The 23,856-nt window shown below is 51.5% G+C and overlaps 3 protein-coding genes across 13 annotated transcripts in view; all 3 read right to left on the bottom strand.

The window, feature by feature from the left end:
* The window catches only part of DPP3 (dipeptidyl peptidase 3), a 36,746-nt gene extending 26,478 nt beyond the window's left edge, over nucleotides 1-10,268 (bottom strand). Inside the window, exons 1-2 of one of the 6 annotated variants that reach the window (XM_067037626.1) lie at nucleotides 10,190-10,268; nucleotides 8,730-9,004 (exon numbers count right to left, since the gene is read on the bottom strand). In XM_067037626.1, the coding sequence (XP_066893727.1) occupies nucleotides 8,730-8,999 (270 nt within the window). In that variant the 5' untranslated portion in view covers nucleotides 9,000-9,004; nucleotides 10,190-10,268. Of the gene's footprint in view, nucleotides 1-8,729; nucleotides 9,008-10,189 lie in introns of all 6 variants that reach the window. The other 5 variants (XM_059067936.2, XM_059067942.2, XM_059067941.2 and 2 more) reach the window with 5 other exon arrangements.
* Nucleotides 3,754-5,022, bottom strand: LOC131759205 (protein-S-isoprenylcysteine O-methyltransferase-like). Its single transcript, XM_059067951.2, is given in 4 exon segments — nucleotides 3,754-4,179; nucleotides 4,182-4,238; nucleotides 4,450-4,625; nucleotides 4,736-5,022. Coding segments are annotated over 4 exon segments (858 nt in total). The 3' UTR covers nucleotides 3,754-3,841.
* A 3,688-nt stretch (nucleotides 10,269-13,956) lies between the features above and the next one.
* Nucleotides 13,957-22,903, bottom strand: PELI3 (pellino E3 ubiquitin protein ligase family member 3). Of its 6 annotated transcripts, XM_059067946.2 has the most exons (8): nucleotides 22,703-22,875; nucleotides 21,415-21,567; nucleotides 20,802-20,873; nucleotides 18,580-18,709; nucleotides 17,883-17,984; nucleotides 16,891-17,085; nucleotides 16,385-16,573; nucleotides 13,957-14,977 (listed from the first exon to the last, which is right to left on the bottom strand). In XM_059067946.2, the coding sequence occupies exons 2-8, from the start codon at nucleotides 21,564-21,566 to the stop codon at nucleotides 14,408-14,410; spliced, it is 1,410 nt and encodes a 469-aa protein (XP_058923929.1). In that variant the 5' UTR covers nucleotide 21,567; nucleotides 22,703-22,875; the 3' UTR covers nucleotides 13,957-14,407. The 6 variants fall into 6 exon arrangements, with proteins under 6 accessions (XP_058923929.1, XP_066893732.1, XP_066893734.1 ...); XM_067037631.1 differs by lacking the exon at nucleotides 20,802-20,873 and having other exon boundaries at nucleotides 22,703-22,891; XM_067037633.1 differs by lacking the exon at nucleotides 16,385-16,573 and having other exon boundaries at nucleotides 16,849-17,085; nucleotides 22,703-22,841.
* Nucleotides 22,904-23,856: the final 953 nt, after the last annotated feature.

Here is a 23,856-nt window from a genome sequence, read left to right as displayed (position 1 = left end):
ACTATTTCCGGGCTCTCTATTCTATTGCACTGATCTATTAGTCTATTATTTTGCCAACAGAACACTGTCTTTTTAAAAAAATTAATTAATTAATTTTAATTTTTGTCTGCATTGGGTCTTTGTTGCTGCATGCGGGCTTCCTCTAGTTGCGGCGAGCGGGGGCTACTCTTCATCGCAGTGCGTGGGCTTCTCACCGCAGTGGCTTCTCTTGTTGCAGAGCACGGGCTCTAGGCACATGGACTTCAGTAGTTGTGGCACGTGGGCTCAGAAGTTGTGGCGCATGGGCTTAGTTGCTCCGCAGCATGTGGGATCTTCCAGGGCTTGAACCTGTGTCCCCTGCATTGGCAGGCGGATTTTTAACCACTGCGCCACCAGGGAAGCCCCAGAACACTGTCTTGATTACTGTAGCTTTATAGTAAGTCTTGAACTAGAGTACTATCAGTCCTCCAACTTTGTTCTCCTGCTTCATTATTGTGTTGGCTATTCTGAGTCTTTTGTCTCGCCATATTAACTTTAGAATCAGTTTGCCAGTATCCACAAAACAACTTGCTGGGATTTTGACTGGGATTGCATTGAATTTATAGATCAAGTTGGGAAGGAGTGACATCTTGACAATATTGAATCTTTCTATGCACAAACATGGAATTTCTCTCCATTTATTTAGTTCTTCTTTGATATTTTTCATCAGAGTTTTGTAGTTTTCCTCATATAAGTCTTGCACACATTTTGTTGGATTTATGACTAAGTATTTCAACTTTTTTGAGTGCTATTGTAAATGGAATTCTGTTTTAAATTTCAAATTCTACTTGTTCATTGCTGGAATATAGGAAAGCAATTGGCTTTTGCGTGTTAACTTTGCATCCTGCAAACTTGCTATAATCACTTATGAGTTCTAAGAGTTTTTGGTTGATTCTTTCAGATTTTCTACATAGACAATCATGTCATCTGTGAACAAAGACAGTATTATGTCTTCCTTCACAATTTGTATACCTGTTATTTCTTTTTCTTGTCTTGTTGCATTAGCTAGGACTTCCTGTACAATGTTGAAAAGTAGTGGTGAGAGGGGACATCCTTGCCTTATTCCTGATGTTAGTGGGAAAGTTTTTCACCACTAAATATGATATTAGCTGTAAGATTTCTGGTTTTCTGACAGTTTTTATCATGAATGGGTGTTGGATTTTGCCAAATGCTTCTTCTGCATCTTGATATGATCGTGTGATTTTTCTTCTCTAGCCTGTTGATGTGATGATTTACATTTATTGATTTCTGAATGTTGAACCAGATTGGCAGGATAAATCCTACTTGGTCATGGTACATAATTCTTTTTATATGTTGTTGGATTCAATTTACTAACATTTTATTGAGGATTTTTGCATCTATGCTCATGAGACATATTGGTCTGTAGTTTTTTTTCATTCATTGTAATTTTTGTCTGACTTTGGTTTTAGGGTAATACTGGCCTCACAGAATGAGTTAGAAATTATTCCCTCTGCTTTTCTCTTCTGAAAGAGATTGTAGAGAATTGGTATGTTTAGTACCAATTAAGTTAGTACTACTAACTTAAATGTTTAGTAGTGAACCTATTTTGGCTTGATGTTTTCTGTTTTAGAAGGTTGTTTATTAATTATTGATTCTATTTCTTTAATAGATATAGGCCTATATAGATTATCTATTTCTTCTTGTGTGAGTTTTGGCAGATTACGTCTTTCAAGGAATTGGTTCATTTCATATAGGTTATCAAATTGTGGGCATAAAATTTTTCATAGTATTCCTTGATTATCATTTGAATGCCCATGGATCTGTAGTGATGTCCCTTCCTTCATTTCTGATATTAGCAGTTTGCGACCTCTCACTTTTTTTTCTTAGTTAGCCTGGCTAGAGGTTTATCAATTGCTATGATCTGAATGTTCGTGTCCCTCCAAAATCAGTATGTTGAAACCTAACCTCCAATGCCATGATATTAGGAGACAGGGCCTTTGGGAGGAGATTAGATCATGAGGGCATAGCCCTCCTCATTGAGATTAGTGCCCCTACAAAAGAGATCCCAGAGAGCCAGCTCAAATGATCCATCATGGGAAAACACAGTGAGAAGTCAGCAGTCTGCAACCCAGAAGAGGGCTTTCACCAGAAGCCGACCATGCTGGCACCTGTCTTCCATTCTTTTTCTGCCTTCTGTGGTTTTTTTTTTTTTTTTTTAATCTAGAAATAAGTTAATATTTTGAGTTGGTAAAATGCTTTTTTCGGTATCTGGTACAGTGAATCAAATGTCCATTTTTGTGTAACTCATGCAATATTGGTTTCGTTTATGTCATCTCTGTCACCAAAGTATTAGAAACGTTTGACATTGTTCTTCTAAGTCTTCACAAGACCCCTGCGAGGTAGGTGGTATTGACCCCATCCTACAGATGGGGAGGTCTAGGCATGGAAAGGTTTAGTGGCTCCTTGAAAACTGCGTCGCGTGGCGTGGCGTGGCATGGCAGCACTCCAGCCAGGGGCCGATGCCACCTCTGATTCACGCTCTGTTGGTGCCACTGCAGGACTGCATGGAAGGAATTCACACTGAGAGCAAGCTGCTCTCTGGTCCAGAATTCAACAAGGGTCTCAAAGCTTATACATTTAAAAAAAAAAAAAAAAAAAAAAAAGCTTATACGTTTGACTCGTAAAGCCAACCACTCTTCCCGAACTTGAAAAACAAAAGTACTGACTAAATCTCAGCTGGGATTATTTGCCTTATTTTTTTCATGAGTTGACTTGCTTGAATTTCATAGTTGTTTATGCTCAAACCCCTTTGGAAAAGACAGTTTGAAATGGCATTAGGGATGATGGAATTTTGAGAACAAATCAATGGTTAATGGATTTAAGTCAAAACACAAAAATATAAGCTATGATAGAATAAGAATAAACCCCAAGTAAACGGAGAGCAGTATTTCTCAACGTTTAACAATGCCTTGCACAGAGCAGGTGTCCAGGAAGCATTTTTTTTGGATAAAGGAGAAATGACACATCTTTGATATGCCTGTCACCGGTAACAGCCCCCTTTTGGGAGGAGCCAGGACCCAGGAAAGCCACAGGGGCCCACAGTCTCCTTGGCCCGGGGAGCCCTGGTAACACAAAGCATCAGCTGTGTCATCTGGAGGTGTCTGTGCTGCCTTTCTGCCAAATGAAAGGTGGGGCTCACACGCCAAGCGAGTCCCCTGAGTTCATACTGCCGTTTTTGAAAACAGGTAAGTAAACATGATGAGATATATGAAGAGCCAAAGTGCCTTATAAGGAAATGTCTTTAAAATTGTAGAGATGCTCATGCACTTAAGGACAGAAACAGGGAGGTGAAAGCTGTGCTGTTTGTGTGTTTTGGTCAAAGTAAGGATTCTGAATGGGTTTCTAACACTAGTAAGTACTGGTGCCCACGTACCCCTTCCCGCTGCAGGCGCCTCACTCAGCATCTAGAGTGAGCCCACCTCTCCCCAGGGGTCTTGGTTACAACTTAACACCACTGGCCTTGTGGGGGATGAAGTGTGGCCTAGGCTCTCTCCAGGCACGTCAGGGGGGCACTGCCAAGTACTGCTGTTATTTGCTTCTTGTCCACCTTTAATCTACGTCCTACCTTGATGCAGCCTGAGAACGGGCTGCTCCGGGGCAGTGGGGAGGTGGGGGGGGGGGGGTCCTTTGGTCCTAAGGCCTTCTGACCATTTGATCTTGAGTGATATTCCAGAAGAGTAACTGGTGACATACAAAATGATTTAAGAAAGTCCGTTCTGCAGAGTGGCCAACAGGAAGCAGTTCCGTCCCACGCTGCCTGGAGTGGGAGGCCTCCCGGCCTGGCCTGGGCCGCCCGGGCCTATCATAGTTCCACCTTGACTCCCTTTATGAAAGGCAGGCCCGTGGGCACCCGCTTCTTATACTCCAGGTACTCGTCTCCAAAAAAGTGAATCAGTGAGATCTCCTCCTCCTCTGTCCGGTCGCGGAAGAAGCGCCACACTGTCAGAGCGTAGCTCATGCCGCAGATGGGGTTACACAGCACCACCTGGGTTCCGATACTCCAGTAAAACCACCCAACGTAAGAAGGATGCCGGAACCAAGCGTATACTCCACTTGTCACCAGAGTGTGGGTTTCTGACTTTTCATTCTGCACCACGTGGTTGAAATTGGAACCAGCTGTAGACATTGCCGCTTTCCTCACTCTCCAAAGACCACCGTCAGCAGCCCCGTGGCGCTGAGCCAGGTGATCTGCTTCAGTTCTGGCCAGAAGATATTTTCTTTTTTTTTTTGAGGTACGCGGGCCTCTCACTGTTGTGGCCTTTCTCGTTGCGGAGCACAGGCTCCGGACGCGCAGGCTCAGCGGCCATGGCTCACGGGCCCAGCCGCTCCGCGGCATGTGGGATCTTCCCAGACCGGGGCACGAACCTGTGTCCCATGCATCGGCAGGCGGACTCTCAACCACTGCGCCACCAGGGAAGCCCCAGAAGATATTTTCAAGTGTGAACTCTATCCAAGAAGAAAGAGCTGCTACTGTATACTCCACGCTGTGATTCAGGAGAAAGGAATCCAAGGACAGACTCTTGGGATTATTGACTGCTGTGACTAAGTACTCAGAATAGTGGAACAATGACAGGGAGCACATATACCTTGAAGCCACTGGTTTATATCCAGATCAGAGACTAGAAGGCTCAAGGGACTGAAATCATAGTGTAGGGAAAAATCCTACACTGGCCATGGGGGAGGCACTAGATGTGACCAGCCAAAGTGATTCCAAGAAGACTGGCTAAAACTTAGCAGCACTCCACAGCCAAATACAAAGCCAAGGAAACAGGCTCGGATGGCTATCTGGTAGTGCGGCGGCTGGTAGAGCAGCAGCAGCAGCAGTGCGTTGAGTCCGGCCACATAGAGTGCCAGCCCGGTGCGGCCCTGCAGGCCGGCACGCGTGAGCAGTGGCAGCGCGAGCACCGAGGCACCCAGCAGGAAGGTGGCGAGGCTGAGGCGCGCCTCGGAGCCCGGCGGAGCCCACGCCGCGCAGCCCGCCATGGCGCAGGGCGGCAGACCAGCGGGCGGCTGCCCCAACTGTAGCCGGGCCCTTCTGTGGTTTTAACTGAGCGTTTTATATGATTCCATTTTCTCTCCTTTCTTAGCATATCAGTTGTACTTCTTTTTCTAGTTTTTTCAGTGGTTGAGTTTGCAATATACATTTATAACTAATTCAAGTCCACTTCATGGGCAGTTTGAGTACCTTATAGTAACAAAATAATCCTAATTCTTCCTCCCCTCCCTCATATCACTTCTGTCATTCATTTCACTTCTACATAGCATACATAAGCATATACATACATGTACACATAAGCACACATAGTTGGATATGTTGCTGCTATTATTATTTTGGACAAACTGTTATCTCTGAGATCAATTAGGAATAAGAAAAATAAGTTTTTATTTTACCTTCACTTATTCCTTCTCCAATGCTTTTCCTTTTTTTACTGTACATCTGAGTTTCTGACCTATATCATTTTCCTTCTCTCTAAAGAACTTCTTTTAACATTTCCTGCAAAGCAGGTCTATTGGCAACCCATTCCCTCAATTTTTATTTGTCGGAGAAAGTCTTTATTTCCACTTCACTTTTGAAGGATAATTTCACAGGGTACAGAATTCTAGGTTGGTGGCTTTTTATCTCAACACTGTAAATATTTCAGTCCACTCTTCTTGCTTGCATGATTTCTGAAAGGTCAGATGTAATTCTTATCTTTGTTCCTCTGTAGATAATTTTTCCTTCTGGGTTCTTTCAGGACTTTTTCTTTCTCTTTGATTTTCTGTAGTTTAAACATGATATGCCTACATGTAGGTTTTGTTTGTTTTTCTTTTTTGTTTTTTACTTACTATCCTACTTGGTGTTCTCTGAACTTCCTGGATCTGTGGTTTGGTATCTGACATCAATTTAGGGAAATTCTCAGTCATTATTATTTCAGATATTTCTTCTGTTTCTTTCTTTCTTCTTCTGGTTTTACCACTATATATACGTTACACTGCTTATAGTTGTCCCAGTTCTTAGATATTCTGTTCTGTTTTCTTCAGTCTTTTTTCTCTTTGCTTTTTAGTTTCAGAGGTTTCTACTGAGATACCCTCAAGCTCAGAGATTCTTTCCTCTGCTATGTCAAGTCTACTAATAAGCCCATCAAATGTGTCCTTCACTTTTATTAGTGTTCTTTTGATCTCTAGCACTTTTTGGATCTTTGTTGGAATTTCCATCTCTCTGCCTACATTGCCCATCTGTTCTTTTTTTTAAATTGAAGTATAGTTAATTTACAATATTGTGTTAGTTTCAAGTATAGTGCAAAGTGATTCAGATATCTATAGGTATATATCTATATGTATATATCTACATATGTATTCTTGTTCATATTCTTTTCTATTATAGGTTATTACAAGATACTGAGTATAGTTCCCTGTGCTATACAATAGGTCCTTGTTGTTTACCTATTTTATATATAGTAGTGTATATATGTTAATCCCAAACTGCCCATCTGTTCTTGCATGCTGTTTACTTTATCCATTAGCACCCTGAGAATATTAGTCATAGTTGTTTTAATTCCTGGTCTGATAAGTCCAACATCCCTGCCATATATGAGTCTGGTTCTGATACTTGCTCTGTCTCTTCAAGCAGTGTTTTTTGCCTTTAAGAATGTTTTGGAAGTTTTTTCTTGATAGCCAGACATGATGTGCTAGGTAAAAGGAACTGTCATAAATAGGTCTTTATTAAGGTGATGGTAAGGTGTGGGGGCAGGGGAAGCATTCTAGAGTCCCATGATTAGGTCTCAGTCCTTTAGTGAGCCTTTGCTGCTGGACTATGAACTTCACATGTGCTTCTCAGTCCCATGTTCCCACCACTCCTCTTAGGTGAGACAGATGGTCAGAGCTATGGAGTTGGGTATTTCCCTTCTTTCAGATCAGTTAGGCTCTGATAAAACCCTAGCAGGTTTGGTTCTGGTTAAATAGTTTTTCCTGAGGGCAGACCATGTTAGGAAGAACAGAATGTTCTGGCATATTTCAAAAATGGTTCCTTTTCCTCTCGTCCTGTGAGGAGCATGAGGGACTTTTTCTCTGAAATTCATTATGAGAACCAGGTCAAGCTCCTGGAGGTAAAACCCCCCAAACTGTGGGCCCCTCTTATGACTGGGTCCCCTTGGAGTTTTTAACTCTTAGAATTGTCCACACTGAGCCTCCAGCAATTCATCAGTTACAGTTCAGGTTTTCCTACCCCAGCACTGGTTCTGTGGAGGTTTCTGCTCATGAATTTTTGCTCTGGTAAGTTGTGATTCTCTGTACCTGCCTGTCTGTCTCTCCAATTTTGGAGGCAGCAGTTTGCCCTGTGACCTCACTTCTCTTAAGGATCTAAGAAGAGTTGTTGATTTTTCAATTTCTTCAGCTTTTTACTTGTTGTTAGAACAGATGGGCAACATCTAAGTTCCTTACATGCCAGACCAGACTGGGAGTCAAGGTTTTTTTTTTTCTTTCTTCATTTAAGCCAATTTGAGGTGGGTTTCTGTTACTTACAAACAAAAGAATCCCACTGAAAATAATGAATACTTGGGTAGCACTTTTCCATTAATAAGCACTTCCCCAGCTATTAGCTCTTTTAATGAGTAAATCAAGGTCTAGAGACGGGATATGATTACTCAAAGTTCAAAAAAACGTAGAAGAAACAGCCTGGGCCTCAGTGCAGAGATAAGCAATCCAATCCCTTTATTTTACATATAGAAAGACAGACCATATCCTCATACATTCTTGGTGAAGCTTTTTCAGATGATGATTTAACAGCACCAATCAATTGCCAATGTACAGAGCCTTTGACCCAGCAATTCTACTTCTACAAATAGATCCTACTCACACATGTGCCTAAATATGCTCATCGTGGTATTTTTTGTAAGAACAGTAGAGAAAAACCTAAATGTCCATCAATAAAGAAAAGATTAAATTGATTATAGTGTACATTGCTGTGGAATGCTTCACAGCCAATAAAAAAGAATGAGGTGGATTTATGTGTACCCCATGTAAGTTCTCCAAGACATGGTGTTCAGTGAAAAAAGCAGAACTCATAAGAATACATAGAATGTGATCTCATATGTAAAAGAGAAAATAAGGAACTAATACATGTGCATATGTACATGTACAGGTATGCAATACAGACAGAGGACTGAAAAGGTTATATATCCCACCATCTTCAGTGGTTACCTCTGGGGAGGGCACGGAGAACAAGCTGTCTTTTTGTTTTGTTTTGTGTCTTTCTGCATTGTTGTAATGCATTAAGAATGCATTAATGTATTCCTTGGCCAACAGACCCACAGACAGACAAAAACAAGGGGACAGGCAGAACATTCTGCCCAGGGACACACAACACGGTAGAGGAAGATATGGTCCAGAATGCAGACCTCCTGATTCCTACACTGGACTCATTCCTCTACCGCCTCCGAATCTCCACAGCTGTTTCCTTTACTCCACAGCCCTCGTTATAATCACAGCAGCCACCACTTATCTTGGCGTCAGGTCGCTACAACCCTAAGAGGTACAGACTGCCCTCATGCATATCTTGCAGATGAGAAGACTGAAGCTCCAGGAGTGGATGTCCCTGTGTTTGAAAACTTTCGTCTAATGCAAAGAGACAGAAAGTCCTTTGTACCCCTGCTTCCTGGCCCCTCACACCCAGAAGCCACTCAGGAAATGCAGGTTGGCCTGAGAGAACTGACCTGATATTCCTCCTCGGTAAGGCCCTCAGCCAGGGCATGCTGGCGCAGCTGGTCAGGGTCCTGTGCACGGAAGAGGCGGCTGAGCAAGGCATAGATGTAGGGGGCCTCAGGGGAGGTCTGCAGCAGCACGGCCAGGCCTCCATACCAGGCAGCCCGTGACAGGTGGTGGGCATAGAGGCGCTCTGCAGGTAACAGCAGGTGGAAGGCCTCGCGGCAGTCCAGGCTAGACACGCCGATGTCATTGGGGAGGATGTACTGGGTGTCCGCCATGGGCCCTGCTGAGAACCATCACCATGATCACAGCCATCATTTATCGCACGCCAACTGCACACCTGACTCTGCACTCTCACAGTCTGATTTAATCCTCTCCAAAGTCCATGAGGAAGGGAATACCATTGTACCCATGCACCAGATATGCTAACTGAAGCTCAGAGACAGTTAGGTGACTCACCCAAGGAGATTACAAAATATTCTGGTAGGCAATGTTTGGCCCGTGGCCTCCCAAACTTAAAGACTGAATCCAACTACCTAGTATTACAGTTGGGGAAACAGGTCCAGAGAGCCTAGAGCTTTGCCTAATAACACAAGGGAGAGATCAGAAGCAGAGATCTGAATCTCTGGACTCCCAGCCCCAGGCCTCACTCCTCCTCTCCTCCTTCTCTGACCTCCTAGCCTCCTCCTTCAGAATTATCCTGCAGGTTCTTCAATTCTGCCCACCACTGTGTTCATAAGGACAAAGTCCCAGTTGGAAGACCCAGGTTCCAATCCTGACTCAGCCCCAGACTCCAAATATCAGGTCAATTGTTTTACTTTTCTGCCCCTCCATTACTGCCTCTGTAAGATGAGATTGATAGTAACCCCAACCTCACCGGGTGGGTATGCAAATTAGATGAGGTCACGAGGTCACAAGGTCACCCCAATCGAATGGAATGTACCTACAGCAGTAAATGATTTTCCCTGAACTCTTCCTCTCTCACTGATCCCAGGATCTGTCCCACCCTCATCCCTCTGTCTTTTCTTCGGTCCTCCGTCCTCCTGTCCTCTCCCTGTACTGGGCCAGGGGAGCTACCCTAGCTACAGAAGTTCAGAGTTGGGAGAAAACTCATTTTACAGTTAGGGAGATTGAGGCCAAGCAACTTACCGAAGGTCTCACTGCCCGGTTGGGATCCGGGTATCTCCCAACCCAGAGTATACTCCACAAAGCCCTCTCTTACTAGGAATGAGTTTCCAACCTCCCCCGCCCCTCCCGATGCTGCTCCCCAATAGCACAATCCCCTGGGTTCTGAAAGGAGTGTTAACCCTTTGCTGCCTGGAGCATTCCTTGGCCTCGGGGCCGCGATGAATTTGGCAAGGGTACGGGATGGGAGGCAGAAAGAGAATGATCTTGCGCTCGGCCCAGACTCGCCCTGTCCCCCGAGGATGACACATTGTGACCCCGACACCCGGGCGCCGCGCCTCACCTCACCTGCAGCAGCTGCTCCGATCGCAAACTCACTTCCTGCTTCCGGCTCCCCCCATTCATTGGGGCTCCGCGAACTCCACCCCCACCAGCCAATTGCCGGGCCTCGGGGCCCGGACGGGCATCGCCTCCAGCCAACAGGCGCGCCGAGGAGAGCTTCGCCGGCATGCCGGCTCCCCGCCCCAGGCACCACGGCGTCGTACGCAGAACGGCCCTTGTGGCCTTGGCCTTTTGTCGGCAGGTGGCGCCCGCGCGGGGCTCAGGAACCTCAGTGGCCTGGCCGGTGGCGGCCTAGTCCCAGCAGACGGGGCAGACAAGGGACCCCGAGTCCAGGCGGGGCGGCGTGGCTGTCACGGACAGAGCACCAGGGATTTCCCCCCCCACCCACAGTCCTGACCTCCGCTCTCTTTTGGGGTTTTTCCCAGTCCCCCGACCTCAGTTTTGTATGGGGGAACCTGCACCGTGGGAGTGATGTGGTCCTTCCTCGGTGGAGTCGAGGGCCAGGGGGCGGAGACTCTTCCGACACTGCAAAACCCTTCGCGCAGGGAATCGAGGCTACAGGTGAGCGGGCTCCTGCCAGGGCTGGCAAGGTCCTACCGTGTGGGGGGCGCGGAGAAACGCCCCCAAGTGCTTCCCTGTACCGCTACCGACTCACTGTGGGCCTGATGGGGGCTGCAGCTGAGTATCTTCGAGCCTCAGTTTCCTCAGCACAAAGGGGCGAGGGGCCTGGGAGTTCCCCGGTGCTTGCCGGGTGCCTGACGGATGAGAAAGCCGCCTGTGACCCCAAAAGGCTGTCCAGGGCAGAGCCGAGCCTTGGATGTCTGGAGAGACTCACAGGAGGATGGCCTGGGTGGGGAATGGCATGTGGGAGGGCCAAGCACCCAGCCTGGGCGAAGTGGGGAACATGGTGAGGGTCCCAAGTCAGAGGTGGGGCAGAGCCAGGCCACCTACGGTCCAGTCAGACCTCCCCTGCCTACTGGCTGTGTGTCCTTGAGTGGGACACTTTACCTCTCTGAGTCTTGGCTTCCTCAGCCAGAGAACCAGGCTAAAAATCGTCTTTACTCGGAGGGATGTTGTAGGCTTGAATGAAGTGTTGACAGGGTAGTGCTGCCCCCTAGTGTTGTGCAGAGGGGGGTGGAGGAGAGGGGATACCCTCACACCCGTGTCTAGGCCCAGAGCAGCAGCTGCCCACCACTGGCACCAGTTCCTCATTCACAAAAAGTGCCCAAGGCCCTGCTTGGCACAGCGGTGTGAACTGTTGACTCTGATGGTGATTATCATTATACGGAGGGACTCAATCAGTTGGTCTTTGTCCTTAGAAAATCACCCTTCTTCCCTGTGCCTCGATTTTCATTGTCTTTCACATGCGTGTAAAGTCTTCCTTGACTTGGGAGAGGTTGAAATGTACACAGATAAAGAAGGAAGTGCCTTCCATGGACACCAGTGGGCAGCTCAGGCCAAGGAAAGAGCCCAGTACTCCTGGGAAACCCCCAACCAAGCTGCATTTTTATCTTCACAGCTAATATGAGCACTTCCTGAAGGTCTGTGCTAGCAGCTTGACATGGAGGATCCCATTTAATTCTTGCAATAACCCTGAGATAGGATATCATTTTACCTGTTGCACATACGGGGAAATGGAGGCTGATGGATTCATTGACTTCCCTAAGGCCACCCAGGAAGTCCTCAGGTGTCCCTGAACTGGGGTCTAGCCTTCCACCACAGTCCCCTCCACCTGTCCCAACACACACACACGCACGCACGCACACAGACACAGACACACAGTATCACATGCAGCAGTCCACTCCCTGGAGTCATGACCATCCCCAGCCTTGGCTCTTGCCCATGGGAATGAAGAAGGAGTAGGTGAGGAAGTAATATTAAGTACATACTATGTTACAGGTGTCCTCCATACATTCACAACCACCTGGAAACATAGGGACTGTTATTCCATTTAACAGCTTAGGAGACTGAGGCTCCAAGAGTTGGAAGGGGGTAGAGCTGAACCAAGACCAGGGCTGTCTGACCCCCTCCACCAACACCTCTGAGTTCTCCCTCATGTGGAACCTGTGCCTTTTGCTTGCCTCTCCTCCTAGAGAGTCTGAGGTTCCCTGATAAAAATGGCATGGGAGTGTTCCGCCGTTTGGTTCTCAAAAGAGTGAGAAGAGAGAACTGGAAAGAGTTGGATTTTTACTGTTCTGGCTGTGTGTGTGTGTGTGTGTGTGTGTGTGTGTGTGTGTGTGTAGGAGTTGCAATGCTCCCAAGTCCACCCCAGCATCCCCATCTGGGATCCCCCTCTGTGACAGTGTGATGCTCTAGAAGCAAGAGTCTGATCACCTCCTCCTCTCACCACCAGCAAGTGCCCTCTCTCTTCTCAACAGTCCCAGGTCTGGTCTCTCTGGCTCCAGCCGGCCATGTGGATTAGGGCAGGTCCCTCCCCTTGGAATCTGTACTCCCTAAGGCTCTGTCTTCCACTGGGGATGATGCCCAGGTCAGGCTGGTACTCAGAGCCTCTTCTTCAAATTTTTATATTTGCAGAACCTCCATCTACCTGTCTTTCCAACTTGTTTGCCCCAGGAAAGCTCTGGGGCAATCTCAGCAGCACCCCGAGCTTGCCTTGGCTCTCAGGAAGAGGCGACGCTTAGCCAAGATGAATAGGGATCCAGTTCAGACTTGGCCTCTACGGCAACCAAGGCCCACCAGACCCCAGCCCAACATTCCCACCCCTCATTCCTCTTTTCTGCCTCCTCCACACCCACCTCATTGGTCGTCAAGCATTTTCCCTGCCACACCTTTGCCCATGCTGTTCCCCTTACCTGGCTTGCCCTCCAGACCCCTCCCATCCCTGTCCAAGGAAAGCAGCCCAGTGTGATGGAGGAGAGGGCAGGCTCTGAGGCCAGGTAGTCAGCTGTGGATTCGAATCTGACTTGGCCACTTTCCAGCTGTGTGACTTGGAGCATGTGTTTTAATCTCCCTGTAAACAGAAATGGTAACACCTCCCTCTCCGGGTTACAGGGAGGATTAAATAACAAAACCTCTGAGAAGCAGAGCCTGGTGCCCGGTGAGTGCCCAATGAACATAGTTATTATTACCATTAGCACAGTGCGGGGCACACAGTGGGCATTCAGTGGTGGTAGCCCTTGCGTCACAGCCAACACTCTGGAACCACGAGTCCTCCCCCCGCCCCACCCCCGCTCAACTCCTGACTGTCCAGAAATGAGGGTAAGAACTTTCACCCAGCATCTTGCCTGTCAGCATGGCGCCAACATCTCGCTCCAGCCACCTTTCTGCCCCCTGAAGCCCACGCTCCAGCCACTCTGAACCTCTCACTCAGTTGTCTGCATACTTACACCCGAGCCTGCGCTCCGCCTCCCTTCTGCCTTAAGTACACGCCCCCCCCTCAACTTCCCGCGGATCCTTCCTGTGGGCATTCCCAGCAGTCGAGGCAGAGCCCTTATGCGCCTCCTCGGTGAAGCCTCTCTCACTGCTCACTTTTCTACCCTCTGGTGAGACCAGCTTCACGGGTCCTTATGACTCCCTGATCCTAGCACACAGAAAGCCATGCTGTCCTTCAGTAATTGGTCTGTCATCCACTAGACTGTGAACTCTACCCGGCAGGGAACCAGGTCTGACTATCTCTGTGTCCCCAGATCCCACTTGGCAAGGAGTCCAGCCCACAGTGGGTATCCGCAGATGTCGGTCCCAGCCTGCCCCCCACCCGGCCCTCCCTTAGGGGCTTGGAGGAGTTGCACGCACGCAGCACACGAGGGATTTGTGAGGGCAGCTGAGCAGCAAGGTTTATAGAGGAACCCAGGGCAGCAGCAGGGTGATTATCTGGAACTGGGTTGGCAGGCTCAGGGCACAGCCAGCCTAAGCTGGGGGTCAGGGGCCCATGGCCCCTTCATTCCCCCAGGGGCACAGTGTAGGCGGCGTGATGTGGGATGCCCCAGGAAGGGCCAGGGCGTGGGGGTGAGCCTCCCTCCATCCGCCTGGGACAGAGCTGGTGCTGAGGGCCCCATCATTCTGACCAAGGTAGGGGGTCCCAGAGACCCCCCTTTGGAGCCAGAGTTAAGAGCGGAAGGGCACCACCCATCCAACGCATCCATCTGGTGTGGCGATGTGCCAGCAGGTAGAGTCCCACATGCAGAGCTCCCTCTGGGCTGCAGGAGGTGGGGGACCTGGGTGGGCAGGCGGGCGCAGCAGCAGGGGGCCCCCAGGGAGCCTAGTCCAGCGGCCCCTGGAAAATGAGGCGGACACAGCCATGCTCGCCGGTGAGCCAGGCCCCGCAAAAGGGACAAGCAGCATGGAAAGCGTGGGTGCCATGGGGCAGTGGCGTCTGAGCCCAGTAGCGGGCAGTCTTCTCAGAGCAGACGTGGCCACAGGGTGCGAAGGCGTGGCTGGGCGGCCCGGGGTCCAGGCAGAGGCCGGCCTCCTGGCCGAGCCACAGGGGCACGTAGGGCCCCACGAGGCGGCAGAGAGGACACTCGCGCTCCTGGCGGCCCCGCTCGCGCCGGCAGCCCCAGCCGTGGTAGCCGTGGACATGGCCACAGCGGACGTAGACCCAGGGCTGCTGCTTGTCAGGTGCCGTGCGGCCACGGGCCGGGCTAGGGAAGGCGAGGGTGCTGAGGCCCACGGGACACTGGGGCCGCGCTGCATTCGCCTCCTGCCTCTGGGCCTCCAGCTGCTTCAGCGTGGGCGCCCGCAGCAGCCCCGCCGGCGTGCGCCACAGCAGCGTAGCTCCGCACAGGTCAATGAGGGAGCCGTCCTGCAGCACGTTGGACTCGTTTTCCACCTGCAAGGGCAGCAGAAGAGCCTTATTGCCCAAGAGGCTCCTGAAACCCCTGCCACTGGGCCGCCATGACCCCAGTCAAGCCACCCATCCATCCCACCGAACTCCCCTAGAGAGAGCACTCTGGACCCGTGGGGCTGGCTGGGGCAGAGGAGGGGGGCTGACTGGGGCAGAGGAGGGGGGAGGGCAGGGGCAGAGGAGCAGAAAAGACTGAGAAGCCGCGTGGTAGGGGAGGCAAGTGGTCCCAGGCAGGCACTGTCCGAAAAAAAAGCAACAACAAAAAACACCCAGGCAGGCACCATTCCTTACACGCAGTGGAACATGGGCCTTGGTCACCTCATCTGTCAAATCAGAAGGCCTGGACCAAAATGGGAGTTTTCTAAAACATATTCCCAGGCTCTCCCCTAATGGCAGAGGCCAGAAACTCCTCTGTCCAAAACGCTGGGGTCTTAGCCCAAAGCAGGGGTCCTAAGGGCTGAGGTTAAAAGCAAGGACTCTAGCACTAGATCGTCTGGGTGTGAATGCTGGCCTCAGCATTTACTAACTCTGTGTCCCTGGTCAAGTAACTTATCCTCTCTGTGTCTTAATTTCCTTATCCTCAAGATGGATTTTACTTCCCTGTATAGCAAGTGGTTCTCATGAATCAACGTAAACACTTGTAATGGTGCCCAGAACATAGTAGGTGCTCAGTAAGTGTGTCCTAGTGAAACGTTCAGAAGCATAATTTTAAAAAATAATGTTTCCCCAGATCTCCCAATAGGATTGATGCTCTGGAAAAATAAGCCATGCTTTTCCTCGAGGTTTGGCATCTCCTTGCCCGAGGTGCTCACACCTAGGAAAAGCTCTGCGTGGCCCATTTGAGGATCTTCGCCACGTGACATTGGGCAAGGCCCTATGTCTCTCTAGGACTCTCCCAGCTCCTAACATTAGTGCTCTGATCTGTACCACATGGAGCGTTCACTGTCACCTGTGTCAGAACTACTCCAAGGCCCTTTCCTGCTGGGAGAGAATAAAGCTAAACCCGTGCGAACGTGACAGACATGTTACAAACTGCCAACACTAGAGGCTACAAACTGCTCACGCACAGGCCAAGTGTCACCCTCATAGGAGGGTGTGAATTTTTCAGCTGCTAGCATCCTCAAAGCCACTTGGTACTGCACGGTGTGTTTGTGTGGGTGCCACTTCACATCACCCCAGGGGCCTCTGGCAGTATATGTGGGCCACACTTGGAGATGCTGGTCTGTTCCCTTCTGTGGTGCAAGCGGCACGTGCCCCCAGATGGACCCTGTTGGGGATCCCTTGTGCAGCAGGACTGGAGATCATCTGTCCTGGCTTGGGAAGGGGGAAGGGGAGATTGGGAGGACCCAGGAAGGATGAGGGGGTGGGGAGGAGGGTGGACAGGCCACCTACCAGCTTCCCCCGCTGCTGTGCCGAGCGGCTGTCCCTCAGAGTATATACATTCCCACAGACCGAGATCTCCCGCCAGACACCCGGGGCCGAGTCCTCAGAGAAGCCGCCTGCTGGGTGCATCACCAGGACCCCGTTGGTGGTTAAGCCGTCCATCAGGCCGTCAGGGGTCCGCCATTTGGCTGCCCGCTCCTGGGACCACACGTGGGATCAGATCACATCCCCGAGTGGCCCCCAGCAGGCTGCGAGCCAGGAGTGCTGCCCCTCTACCCTCGAGCTCAGAGGTGGCCCGGAGAGGACTCGAATTGGCGCTGCGTGACCTTGGGCGTCACCTGACCTCTCTGAGCCTCGCTTTGCTCATTTGTTAAGTGGGGTTGCTAATCCCTGCATAGGTCATGGTTATGATTACTGCAGGCTGGTCCATCACCCCAGGATGCTGCCCCTCCCCAGCCTACCCCTCAGCTCACTCTCAGATGTAGTGCTGGTCCCTGCCCGGGAGGCTCACTCACTCCAAGGAAGATGTTGCTGGAGGCATCGAAGCCAGCGGCATAGATGCGGGTGGTGTAGGGCGGCCGGCGGTCACAGAGGATGCGGCAGGCATAGCGGGAGATGGTGCTCTGGGCAGAGGGGCCCTCGGCAGCCCCTCCTCCAGGGGACGTGTCTGTTACCACAAAGTCGATCATGTTCTCCGTGGAGCGGCCAATCTGTGGGGGAGGGGAGGGCAGGCACAGGAATGCCGTGTGCACAGGTCAATCCTGCGGGCTTCCCATCCCAGGGTTCCCAGCAGCTGCTCTGGGTGCAGGGTCACCAAACAAGGAGGGGACGGCACCATCCCAGCTCCCTGGGGGTCTCCACATCCAATCACTGGTGTCTGTGTTTCTCCTTCTCTGTCTCCCCCCCAGTTCCTGGAAGCACCCCACTCAATTAAAAAACTAGATGATTTGCAGATAGAACAGTGAAAGGGTAACTGACACCCATAGTCGGGGAATGTTCAAATGTTAGTAGAAAATAGTGAATTTTTGGTAAATATTTACTATATATCATGTTAAGCATTTTGTGTGCAGTATCTCAGTTAATCTTCCCAACGATGCCCTGGGGTGGGACTATAATGGGCCCCACTTTACAGATGAGGAAACCAAGGCCCAGAGAGGTTAAGCGACTCTTGCCCAAAGTTATCCAGCTACTAACTGACAGAGCTGGGAGCAGAAGCCAGGCAGCAGGACTCTCACAACACACTCTGATCTCCTAAACTGTATGCCTCCCACAGGCAGGAGTCCGGGCTTGGTTTGAATCTTGATGCAGCCACTGACTTCCTGTGGGACTGGGAAGTCAACAACCCTCACTGGGGTGTCCTGCTTCCTCATCTGAAGAGTGGTCCACTGCACTGAGGACACAAAGTACCTGCCCCGTGGCCACGAGCCACCCCCTGGAACACCTGCAGAGCTGAACGTCCAGGCCTGGTGGTCCAGTGGCCAAGGCTCGTGGAGGCGCCCGAGCATACCTGGAACATGTCTGTGTCACTGTCATGTGTGTACTCGACTATGACCGAGTGGCTCCGGGACAGTGTGTACGAGATGCTGTGCTGGCCACGGTTGCTCAGTGCCTGGTGACAGAAAGGAGAAGTCACTTTCCCGGGCATGTGGCTAGGAGAAGGGTGAGCCTCTAAGCCAGAAGCTGGAGCCCAAGGCCCAGTGGCCACTCCTAGGGGAGGGGCGGTTCCACCCTTTGCAGAGGGTGTATTGTGCAGCTGGCACTTAACACAGGTTACCTTATTTGATCCCTAAAGCCACCCGAAGGAGGCATGGTCATCGTTCCCATTTTACAGTTGAGAGAACTGCAGCTCCAAGAGGAGAAGAAACTGGCCTAAGGTTGAACAGCTGGAAACAGCAGATCCCAAATTCTAACCCAAACCCTCTGCAGCCAAAGGCCTTTCCTTTGTCATTGCTGTGTGACTGTCACATCCCCTCTCTGAGCCTTGGCCGCCTCTAAAATGATGCTGACCACTTCCATCCAATGGATGGGGTCTGGTGGTCAAGGAAACACTTTGCAGACTGTAACACATGGCAGGGGATCTCCCACCAGCACCATTTCTCTGGGGCAGTGGGTGAAGACACAGTGGGCTCCCCTGCTCCAGCGGGGCTGTGGGCAGGTAGGACTGGGAAGACCAGCACTCAGGACTGCTAGGACAAGCTGCGTGCCTTGGACACAAGCGGTGTGGAGATGTGGTGCATGACGTCCGGCTTCACTCCATTGGCGTGTGGCCGGCGGCTCAGTGCCAGGCGGCTTCGGCGGCGGCCCTTGTCCCCACTTGCCAGACACCCATTGTAGCTGTGGATGTGAGGGTTAAGAAGAAAGGGTTGCAGGGAGAGAGAGAGAAAGTGAGCCCCTGAGAGACTAGGAGGAACTGCCAACTTCTGGGCAGATCCTACCTTCAAAAACAAGCCCTAGAACCACCCACAACTAGAAGACCCTACGATATCAAACTGGTGCCTTCGGGGAGTGGGGTGGGGGTCAGAATATCCTCAAAAGGCCTTGCATCCAATTAACCAGTGTTTTCTGGTCTCCTGAACCATGCCTGGCGAGGTGCCAGGTACTGGCATGGTATAGTGACGCACCACAGTTCTGTGCCCTAAGTTTTTCAAGGAACCTGGGTGCCACCTGCCATGACCCAGGCACAAGCCAAGTATGCCCCAGGCCCAGAGACAGGAGAAGGGAATTCTGGCCCCAGGATCAGGTTTCTAAGAGAGGGGACACCCATACTGGGCCTTGAAGAACTAGAAAGGATTCACCTTTAGCAAACTGTCATTAATTATATCACAAGTACTACCGGAAACCAGAATGAAAGAAAAAAACAGACCCACAATGCCACTACCTCCATATCGCCACACACATCAAATTTCTGCCTTCCTTTCCAGCTCTTGTCCGGAGGGAATGATTGTGGAAGGCAAAGATGGAGTGAGTCATAACCTTGATCGCTGCCATGTACCGGAGCCTCCCGTGTTCTTGGTGCTTCACATTATTAATTACCTAATGGAACGTGTGCAACGTCCTGCCAGGCAAGTATCTTTCTTCTCATTTTACGAATGAGGAAAATTGAGGCTCAGGGAGATAAAATGACTTGCCTGAGGTCCCAGGCTAGTCGGTGGGAAAAGTCTAGATGTGAACTTGGGTCTGTCTACCTCCAGCCTCTTCTGCAGAAGACTTTCTATAGGAGGGCTCACCCTGAGCAAAGGCCCTGAGGCTGGAAGGGTTTGGTGAGATCAGAGAGTGATGATTTGGGTGGTAAAGTGCAGCAGGGGACAATGAACTTGGTGGGAGGGCCCTGAACACCAGGGTGAGGATTCCGGACTTTATTCCATAAGCGGTGGGGAGCCGTGGAAGGTTTGGTGGCAGGAAGTGAAAAGAATGAATAGCTGGCAAATACAGCTGAGGACCACTTGAATCAGAATCTTCCCCAGCCTCACACATGGAGATTCTGATTCTGTACATTTGGGATGGGCCTGTCAATGGGTATTTTCCAATGTGCTCGCCAGGTGGCTCTGATGTCCAGCCAGTGTGGGGGTTCACTGCCCTGCAGAGAACAAATGGCAGTCAAGAGGGCCTGTCCTCTTAGGTCTGAGCTCTCCCTCATCAGTGGCCTCACCCTCAGCTGCAATGCCAGCTCTTCCTTTGGGACATCGAGCAGCTGCTTTTTTTTTTTTTTTTGGAAAGCGTGGAGTCCTAACCACTGGACCACCAGGGAATTCTGAAGCAGCTGCTTTTCTAATGCAAGCACCCCCGAGAGGGGCATCACTTTTGCCCTTGTAAGCTCTTCCCACATATGGGGGGTGGGACAGTTCAGGACACAGGCTGGGGGCTCAGACTGGCCTGGCTTAAATCCTGGCTTTTCTGCTTATCATATGACCTCTGTAAAATGGGGCTAATTTATCAGGACCTACCTCACAGGTTCATTGTGAGAACTAAAGGAGATAAAGCATTTAAAAATGCTTGGCACAGAGTTTGGCATATATATAGCAAGCCCTTGGTAAGTGTTGGCTATTATTATTACTGAAAAAAAAGTACATGGCATGTACATGTCAACAAACAGTAGCCATTATTATTTCTAAATAATCATCACAGTGATAACATAGCTTATCATTATACTTTCTTCGGGGTAGAGAGAGAGGTCGAAAGGAGGTACAGATGGGGGAGGAAGGAGAGGAAACTGTGCCTGGGGCAAGAGCTAGGTGGGTGGTGCAGAGATCCTGGTCAGGTGAAGACCAGGAAGGGATGTGTTCTACTCAGCCACCAACTCATGTTTCTTCCTCTCTCCTGGCCTCAGTTTCCTCATCTGTAGCGTGAGGGTCAGCTGTAGCTTAGCAAAAGTTCACTAGACCTAGAGTAAAAAGCCCTGGGTCCAAATCCCAGCCCTGCCACTTACCAGCTGTGTGCCCTTGGGCCAGTCACTTCCCCTCTCTGAGCCTCGGTTTCCTCACCTCCTTCCTCACAGCATCTTTGTGAAGATTGAAATGAAATAATGTCCATGAAAGGGCTCGGCACAGGCCTGCCTCCCAGAACACTTGGTGTGTGCCAGGCACTGTCCTACGTGCTTTACAGAAATCAACTCATTCATCCCTCCGGACAACTCTCTGAGGTATTATTATTAGCATCCCTATTGGGAAATGGGAAAACAGAGGCACAGGGAAGTTAAGCAACTTGCAGAGGCAGGATTTGACCCATGCAGTTTCGCTGGAGAACCAGAGTTCTTCACCTCAGACTACACACACTAGGTGCTTTATGAAAGGCAGCTGGTGTTACTTTCTTCTGCTCAGAAACATGGGTGGGCAGTTAGAGTTGTCTCAGTAATTTATGAAAAATGGGAAGATAAGATAACAATTATGAATTGAGGTGGGCTTGGTCAACTTTGTCCCTCAGCTGGGAAGGTGAGGAGGGACAAACAGCAGAAGGCCCTAAGTGGGGAGAGCCGGGGCCCTTGGTCTGGCTGTCCTGTGAGGTGCCTGGTGCCCTACCCGCCCTGGCCCAGGGAGGCTCACCCCAGAACGATGAGTTCACCATACTTGATGGGCTCCTGCCCTGGCTGTGTATCTTCACTGGGAGAAGAGAGGACACAAGAGCCCTGGTTCTCCGGGTGCTGGAGGTCTGAGGTTCGGGGGGAGCCCACTTCAGGGTTTCCTTCCAACACCATTCTGGGCAGAGTGAGGAGAAAAAGAGCTTTGCAGCCTCCCACCCCAGCCCCCTCAATGCCAGCTCCAGCCTGCTGCAGGCCACCTAGGCTAACAACAGAGTGACCTTTCACCCACTCTGTTGCCATGGCAACCACTTCACTTCTGCCTCCCCTAAACTGACAGGGTTGCTGGGATACCAGGGAAGGGAGATGGATGGGATGGAACCAAGAGGGTGGGGCTGCACAGAGGGTCAGAATATTTGGCAGGGGCAGAGGATGGACCAACTTGGTGTGGCCAGAGCTTCTTTTTGGCCAGGGCCTCAGTCTGGGATGTGCTTGGAAGAAAGTCACCCCAGGAGTTGGGGGCCCTTACTGCTCATCCTTCACTCAGTTCCTGGGTTTGGCTCTCAGCCCCGGGACCCCTGAGTAACACTTCTGTCAGGTTTTTGAAATCTACCTGTCCATCTTAATCTTTCTGCCCCTTTGCTGGTCTAGGCCTCTGTCTGTCTGTCTGTTTTCTCAGTGACTCTCTGTCCCCGCCGCTGTCCTTTTCGCCATCTCTCTACCCACGCTCCTCCCCATCTCCGCCTGTCTGGCCACCTCTACCTCCCCATCCATCTGCCCCAGTCTCCCCATCTTGTCCTCACCCTAAGGGCAGGCCTCTGGACCCCTCCCCCGTGCACCCCCTCCCTCCCTCAGGTGTCAGTCTGCAGTCCCCGGGCCGCCCGGGTCTCTGGAGGCCTGTGGGGGCGGCGCTCCCCCCTCCCGCTCGGGCTGCAGCAGAGCCGGTCCCCGCAGGAAGCCTGTTTGGAAAACATCCCAGCGCAGGAGGGACTGCGCCGGGGCAGGACGGCGCCCCGCGACCGGGGCAGGCACAATGACAGCCCAGCGCATACGCAGATACACACCCGGCGGCCCCTCCACACAAACACGCGCTCTCACACACACAGTCTAGCACAACCCGAGCCCCGCGGGCAGTGCCCGGACGGGCGCAGAGTCCACCCTCGACCCGCCACAGCAGGCGCGATCGCGCAAAGAGCCACAGGCGCCCGCCCTCAGACCAAGTACCCCTGCCACCCAGACACTCAAACACGCCCCCAGCGTCCGCTGGGGCCCGCCCGGCGAAGCCCCCGCCCCCTCCGCCCCGGCGGCCTCACCTGGCCGAGCTCCGGCCCCCTCTCGGCGCCGATCCCTCCGCGCCTCGCTCCTGCTCGGCCCTGGGGCTGCTGCGGCGGGATGGGTCCGGCCCGCGGCGGCTCCGCGTTGCCTCGTCACGGAGACACCCGGAGCCGGGGGAGGGGTACGGCGCCAACAGCCACGCTCCGCCCCCTGTCCTTATGCCCCGCCCCGTTGAAGCCCCGCCCCACTCAAGACTCCGCCCCCTGCGGCGAAGCTCTTCCCCAGTCGGCGGAGCCCCGCCCTTTCTCTGGAGACCACGCCCCTTATAGGGCCCCGCCTTCGGGCCTTGGAAGCCCCGCCCACCACTCTATTTTAGGAACGCCCCCGCCCAACTTCGCCAGCTCTGGGACTCTTGGGTAGTCTACGAGACCCCTCCCCCAGTTCGGGCTCCCCTGACCCCGCCCTCATTTCTGGGGACTCCCGGGTTCTCCTTGAGACCCTGGCGCCCCCTCCCCCACCGCGGTCTAGGACCTCCCCACTGGGCTGGAGGCCCCTTTCCCCACCTTAGGCCAGGGACTCTCCACCTCCTGCCCGAGAACTCGCCTCCCAGATGGGGAAGCCGCGGAATTAGAGGAGAGAGGCAGGGGCGGGAAGGAGAGAGAGAGATAGAGGAGGCGAAGGAGGGGGTGTGCGTCAGCAGGAAGGCAGAGGAAAGCCGCCGCGTTTGACTCCAGTAGCAGACCTGTCTTCCCCCCCCCCCACCCCGCAAGCTCGGCTGCTTTCTCGCTGTGCACCTCCGGCTGACTCTGGGCCCCCCAGGTGTCTAGGAACACCTCCCACTCTCCCACCAGCTTGCACACACCACCTGAGATGCCGCAAAGGGGATGGAGACCTTTGGGGGTTTGCAGTCCCCTCCGGTCCTGGGCTTGCAAGAGATCTCGTCTGTCAGTCTGCGCCAGGTGCTATGTGCTGTGCTTTGAACAAAATAAGCCCTTTAATTGTGAGACAGGCACTATAATCACCCATTTTACAGATGAGAAAACAGAGATTTAGGAACCTGACTTGGTCGTGGTTATTTTCCTAGAAAGGGCCCAAGAGTGGATCTCAGCTATGTGACTCCAAAGTCTGGACTACTAACTTCTATACCTTGTTGTTATGGCTTGGGAAGGCTGGACAGCACTCAGAGGTGCAG

The sequence above is a fragment of the Kogia breviceps genome, chromosome 7 (genome assembly GCF_026419965.1).
Source record: "Kogia breviceps isolate mKogBre1 chromosome 7, mKogBre1 haplotype 1, whole genome shotgun sequence".
Classification (NCBI taxonomy): domain Eukaryota; kingdom Metazoa; phylum Chordata; class Mammalia; order Artiodactyla; family Physeteridae; genus Kogia; species Kogia breviceps.
The sequence above is the reverse complement of the archived record's forward strand: the minus strand, read 5'-3'. Positions and strand labels throughout refer to the sequence as shown.

Bases quoted from the DNA above. Each gene is read 5' to 3' on its own strand.
- PELI3 (XM_059067946.2), bottom strand. From the start codon at position 21,566: ATGGTGTTGGAAGGAAACCCTGAAGTGGGCTCCCCCCGAACCTCAGAC. The intron at 20,874-21,414 runs GTGAGCCTCCCT...ATCTTCACAAAG, and splicing joins GGTGAACTCATCGTTCTGGG to ATGCTGTGAGGAAGGAGGTG. The intron at 17,086-17,882 runs GTATGCTCGGGC...CCTCCCCCACAG, and splicing joins GTGACACAGACATGTTCCAG to ATTGGCCGCTCCACGGAGAA.